General features: G+C 33.4%; 1 protein-coding gene across 1 annotated transcript; it reads left to right on the forward strand.

Moving 5' to 3' along the window:
- Positions 1-945: 945 nt before the first annotated feature.
- Positions 946-5,233, forward strand: HELRODRAFT_191131 (hypothetical protein; the record flags this gene model as incomplete). The annotated part of the gene is made up of 12 exons (XM_009016436.1): positions 946-1,097; positions 1,244-1,314; positions 1,879-2,043; positions 2,122-2,304; positions 2,435-2,634; positions 2,776-2,830; positions 2,964-3,158; positions 3,405-3,543; positions 3,665-3,799; positions 3,980-4,091; positions 4,373-4,665; positions 4,690-5,233. The coding sequence occupies 11 exons, from the start codon at positions 946-948 to the stop codon at positions 4,559-4,561; spliced, it is 1,596 nt and encodes a 531-aa protein (XP_009014684.1). The 3' UTR covers positions 4,562-4,665; positions 4,690-5,233.
- Between the last annotated feature and the right edge of the window lie 1,597 nt (positions 5,234-6,830).

Raw genomic sequence — 6,830 nt, forward strand, 5'->3', positions numbered from 1 at the left:
TCATGGTACAGCCTCTCAGTCCTCATATTCATGCTACTACAATTACTGTTTAAACAATCGAATTGTCTTTAATTATATCATAATTACTTAATAATTATATTAATGTTAATTCTATTACTGTTATGTTAATATTAATTCTATTATTGTTATGTTATAGTTATATATATATATATGAGCGGTGAGATGGTGAATTGGTTAAGACGCCTGGTTCTGCTCTCGCATTGGCCAAGTTTGAATGCAAAAAAATTCCTGTCTTTTACATGCAATGTATTTGTGTATTAATTGATATTTTACATATAGCAGAGTATAGCATTTCTACAATTTAAATTCAATTTAAATATACTAACCAGACTTCTAGTAATTCTAATATGACGTTTATTAAAAGTAAATACCTCATTTTTTGAGATTAAGTTTAACTATTCACATTATTATGAAACATTGAAATTCTCTGTTTTATAAATACATGTAAATGTATATGTAGCTTTCTGTATAGATTTATGTGCGTATATACATGTAAATATAAATGTATGATATGGTTTGTATATTTTATTCAATGAATTCTACTTACGAAACTTTGTACTCATTAATTATAATGACAAATTGTCTAAATTAGTAAATAAAAATAATATTTATTACTTTGTCTGTAATTTAGTGATAATAGTTGTAAATTGTCTAATAAATCATTTAACGTTTCACTTTATGATATACAGTTTTTGGTCAATTTTTTCCATATGTTTATATTTATGGTTGATAATTTTCCTAACGTTTTGTCCCTTTAAATTTTAAATGGGTGTTCTTTCGTTTCTTTAGGTTAAAAAACACTAAACTTTGTGATGATGAATAAGAAATATGTTTAAACTACAAAAATCTCGTTAAATTTAAATGGACTTTTAAATAATTTAAAAAAAAATTAAAAATATTTTTTTAATAAAAAAACAATTAAAAATGCCCACGGATTTGAAAACGGCCAGTGTCAAAACGACATATTCCGCTGGAGCCTCGAAAAAAATTCGCGGATTGATCGAATCGTCGGATCAACAGTTGCTCGAAAAAAGTGATGTACTTGATTCAGACTCTTCTCTGCCACTGACTCTCAGGTCTTTTTGTCCTTCGAAATCTAATTTTCAAGTGAAAAATTATTTAAAAAGTTAATTTAATTAATGAAATCATTAATTAATGATTAATTAGTAAACGATGTTAAGTTTACTTTAAATTTAATTAAATGGTAAACTCCGCAATGTAGGACTCGCTTGTTTGAGCTGTTCAATCAGATTGAGCACGAGTTCGAAACGCTCTACTCTGAAAATGTGGCTTGTTAGTGAAACTTCACCATCGCAAAGATAATTTGATCATGATTATCATCGTCATGATCATCATCATCTTCATTATTATGGTCATCTTCATTATCATTATGGTTATGTGCTAATCATCATCATTGTTGTCTGTCTAGTTAACATGGCTACAGTTTCTTCATTGATGGTATTATATATATTATATATCAAATAAAATAGTTTTATATTGTCTACCATTCAATCATTAAACATCACTATATTAACATATTAACATAGTGTACATTTCTACAATTCAATGACCTTCTAGCCATTTTTAGCAAAATAAAGTGTCTCTAACTTGTTAAAAATATATTTATCATCAGACAGTGTTGTTATGTTAGTAATCTCTTTTTAATAACATTGTTGTTACATCACTTGTGACATCATTTCTATTTATATCTTCAATGTTGTTTATAATAGTTATCTTTGAGGAAATAAATAAATAAATAAATAATGTTATTTATATCTCATTGTTGGCATAATTAGTAGTAATATTAATATGCCACGACATCCCTGCTATCTATTTTGAACTCATTTTACCAACCAGTGCAAGAGAAAGTTGATCTCCTAACTGAGAAATTAGAGCAGACCATCGGGCCTAGCACATCAAAAGAGGAAGGTGACATGATTGTTGTCGATGGAGCTCAGCAATCCACCTCTGCTGTTGCTACCACTAATTGGAAAGTCGGTCTCCCTAAGAAAAATCCCCGACGTTAGTGAATTTGAATTAGTAGGGATGTGCTGAATTTTAAATAATTAAAAATAATACTGATGAAAACAAAAGTGGCAGGCAGTCAAATCTCACAGAGAATCAAATCGACTTACAAAACATCGACTAATAAGATTGTTCTCAGTTTCAAGAACCCCTCCTACTCATTTGGATTGGTTCGTGAGTTCAAAGGTCACAGAGATGGGGTGTGGGAAGTTAGCGTATCAAAGTGTGAACCGCAACTCATTGGCACTGCTTCGGCTGGTAGGTTTTCAATAAGATTTAATTTCTCTCTGTCAATTATTTTTAATTTTATTTTTTTAAATATATTTTAAATAGATACATTCTATGTAACGTTATTATGAAGGTATAATTAATTTCTTCAACTCTCCAGACCACACAGCCTGCTTGTGGTGGGTGCCAAACGGTGCCTGTCTAGTCCAATATTTAGGTCATACGGGTTCCGTGAACTCCATAAGGCTGCACCCACAACAATCTGACCTCATTCTAACTGGGTCAGGTGATCAGAAGGCCCACATTTGGAGGTCACAGATCAATGTCAACCTCTTGGATAAGAGTTTTGCATCTAGAAATGTTGGTTGTGGTGTGAAGATGGTGCTTGCTGGTGGCAATTATGATGTTGAATGATGAGTGACAATGATGATGAGAAGATGATGATGATGGCTCCGATGATGAAGTCTTTTTTGTTAACAATTTGTTATTTAATTATTTCAGAAAAATTCCTCTGAAGAAGAGCTCGACGCGTCGATGGAAAAGGAGGACGTAGAAAGTGGGTGGCATTGAAAGTTGGCACAATCCATCTCCATCTATCTTATCATCTTCCTCTTCATCATCATTCTATCACCCATAACACCATCTTCATTTCATCATCGTTCTACTCAATACTTCCAACACACATACAGGCCAAATAAATTCGCCGGAGGAAAAGTCAGACCCTATCATTATCCACCAATCAAATCTCGAGTTACTAGGCCACAGTGGTGTCGTGATAGCAGCTGATTGGTTGTCGGATGGTAATCACGTGATCACGGCGTCTTGGGATAGGACGGCCAACATGTATGATGCAGAAACCGGAGCGCTCATCAACGTTCTCAATGGTTTGTGGGGTTGTGTGCCTCTTTTTTGATTGGCTACAATTATTTCTCGTTTCTTTTTTGATTGGCTACAATTATTTTTCACCTCTTTTCTATTGGCAAAACTATATTTGATCTATTTATTCTTTTTATTCAAAATTTTTAAACATGCCCTCTAGTTCATTTTTATCATCATTAAAACGTAATATTACAAATATTAACCATGAAGAAGACGACGACGATGTTAATGATGATGATGATGTAAAATAGGACACGATCAAGAGCTGACCAACGTCTGCGTGCACCCGAGCCAGAATCTCGTGCTGACCTCGTCCAAGGACACGACCTTCAGACTCTGGGATTTTAGGGATTCGTCCATGAGGGTGAACGTCTTTCAAGGTCACACCCAGTAAGTGGGGCTGTGCCATTTTTAGTAGTAATGACGACGACGATGATGATAGAAAGAATGATAGAAAGAATGATGATGGTGACGACTGAACTTGTCCTTGACCACTTAATTTTCATTCAAGGTCAGTAGCCACTGCCGTGTTTGCCGGTGGTGATTGCTTGGTGTCCGGAAGTGATGATAGGTCCATCAAAATATGGGATCTCAAGAACTTGAGGTCACCCACGACGACTATCCGAGTTGATTCTGCGGTTAATAGGTCAGTAAATGGGTCAATCAGTCAATCAACCAAATTTTCATTCATTCATTCATTCAATCAATCAAACAACCAACCAACCGACAAACTAACAAACAAATCAGCCATCTATCTATCCAACTATAAAATCAGTCAATTAGTCAATCAATCAATCAATCAATCAATCAATCAATCACCTTGAAGATTATCAATCAGTCCGTCGAGCAACCTCATAGCGGTACCTCAGGACAACTGCCAGTTGAGATTGTACGACTTGCAAGGAACCAGGCACGGGAGGATTTCTAAAATATCTAAGGTAGGTTGTGGTTGTGATCTTGATGACGACGACGACGATGATTATGATCTTGATGTTGATGATGATGATGATCTTGATGTTGATGATGATGATGATCTTGATGTTGATGATGATGATGATCTTGATGATGACGACGACGACGATAACGATGGGGGGGTGATGGTAAACTAATCGATAAATGATAATTTGAAAATGACGACACATAATCGCATTAATCGTCATCACAACATCGTCATCATTATCGTCGTCGTCATCGTCGTCGTCATCATTATCACCATCAGGGCCACACTCATATGATCAGCTCCGCTGCCTGGATTGACTCATCCTCAACATCGGCACTTCCGGCGACGTCATCAGCACTTCCGGCGTCATTGTCATCATCGGCCTCATCTTTTCCCTGCAATCTGTTTACTTGCGGCTTTGACAGAAGAGTGTTTGGCTGGAGTGTCTATTTGCAGATGGAGAAATGATGACGATGATGATGGTGATGATGACGATGGTGATGATGACGATGGTGTTGGAGCTGTTGGTAGTGGTGATGATAATGATGGTTTCGATGATGATGATGATGATGATGATGATGATGATGATAATGATGATGATGGTGTTGGTGCTGATGGTAGTGGTAGTAGTGGTGGTGATGATAATGATAGGTTCGATGATGATAATGGTGATGATGATAATGATGGTGATGATGTTGATGGTGATGATGATCCAGATAAAAATTTGAATTTGAGAACGTTGGGAACGAACATAAAGTATTATATGTTCAAATATGATATGTGTGTCTGCGTGTGGTGTACATTTTATAACTTAATAATAACAAATCATAATAACAAATAATAATAATAATAATTTACATTTTTCATCTATTTTTAATTTTTTTCGGATTTCCCCAAGGTTTTAAATTTTATTTTTAGTTACATGTGTGTTTAATTAATTGTTTGTCTTTAATTGGTTGCTATTTATAACTTATGTCGGACGACATTTTAGCTATAAATAGTTATTTTGACTGATTGGTTGATTTAGTGATCGATTGGTTGATTGGTTGGTTGGTTGATTGATCAATTGGTTGGTTGGTTGACGAAAATTTTTTCTCTGACTCAAAGTTGAACGTTCAATGAATTGAGCATAATTGTTTGACTATCAGATAACTTCTATTTTTAGTCACTCATTTATTCATCATTCATTCATCATTCATTCATTCGTTTGTTTATTCATTCGTTTTGTTCATTCATTCATTTATTCATTCTTTCGTTTATCCATTATTTTACTTATTCGTTCAGTATGTCAATCGTTCAATCATCAATTAATCAATCAATCATTTCAAGCGATCGATCAATTAATCATTTTTTTTATTCAATCTTTCATTCATTCATTCATTCATTCATTCATTCATTCGTTCGTTCGTTCATTCATTCATTTTTTATTGGTTTACTCTTTCATTCTGTGAATAAATAAATCAGTCAGCCACTCAAACAATTAATCAAATATTGTCTAAAACGTTTATTTATCTTTTCTATTCTCCATTTTAAAAAATATTCCTTCATTCGCTCGTTCCTTCATTCGTTCATTCATTCGTTCATTTATACTTTCATTAATTAATTTATTCATTATTTCATTAATTCATTTATTCATTCACTCATTCACTCATTCATTCATTGTTTTGATATAGGATTTCTATTTCGTCTTTATGATTCCTTTAGAAAATTGTACCGTAATATAAGATGACATTTATTCGAGTTTTGCCACTAAGTAATGCATTTTTATGTTTTATTATTGTTGTTATTATTGTTATTATTATTATTATTGTTGTTGTTGGTTGCACTTATAATTTAAATTTCTTTAATTTAAGTTTCTTTTATAAAGTTCACATTGAAAAAAAAACATTTTTTTTATTTACATTGAGATAATAAATGAAATAAAAAATAATGCCAACTAACACTTTAACTTTCTTTGTTTGCTTATTAAATGTGTGTCTATGTATGTCTGTGTCCATGTATGTGTGTATGTATGTGTTTATATGAATATATGTGTGTATGTTTGTATGTATGTGACTGTATGTGTGTGTGTGTGTGTGTGTGTGTTTGTGTGTGTGTGTGTGTGATAGAAATACAAACGAAACGTTAAAAAATATAATATATACATCATTGTATACATGTATGTGTATTGTTTTTGTGTTTGCTTGTGTGTGTTTGTGTGTATGTATGTGTTTGCGTGCGTGTGATATTCAATGTAAAATATGACGTTAAGTTAAATCATCCACGTTATGAGGCAAGAGAAAAAAAATGCCTTCTAACATTTTCGTGTGTGAGTAACTGTGTTGTGTGTTTGTTTGTGTGTGTGTGATTGTTTGTGTGTGTGTCTGTTTGTGTGTTTGTTCGTGTGTGATTGTGTGTGTGTGCATGTTTGTGTGTGTGTGTGTTTGTAACGCAAAAAAGCTCTCTTTTTTTCTCTTTCTCTCTCATTCTCTTTATCTTTTTCTCTATTCGCCTTCTTTCTCTCTCTTTTATGTCTCACTATCTCACTTAAAATATAATATTAGCTAAAATTGAATTAGTCATACGGTATAAACAAAAAAGCACACAAACACACACACAGACACGTACTACCACACACACACACACACACACACACACACACACACACACACACAAACACAAACACAACACTCACACTCACAAATACTTATAAATGTAAATGTGTAGTGTAAATGTCTGGGCTATGTTTGGCATTGAA

Source organism: Helobdella robusta, assembly GCF_000326865.2.
Source record: "Helobdella robusta unplaced genomic scaffold HELROscaffold_18, whole genome shotgun sequence".
NCBI classification, from domain to species: Eukaryota; Metazoa; Annelida; class Clitellata; order Rhynchobdellida; family Glossiphoniidae; genus Helobdella; species Helobdella robusta.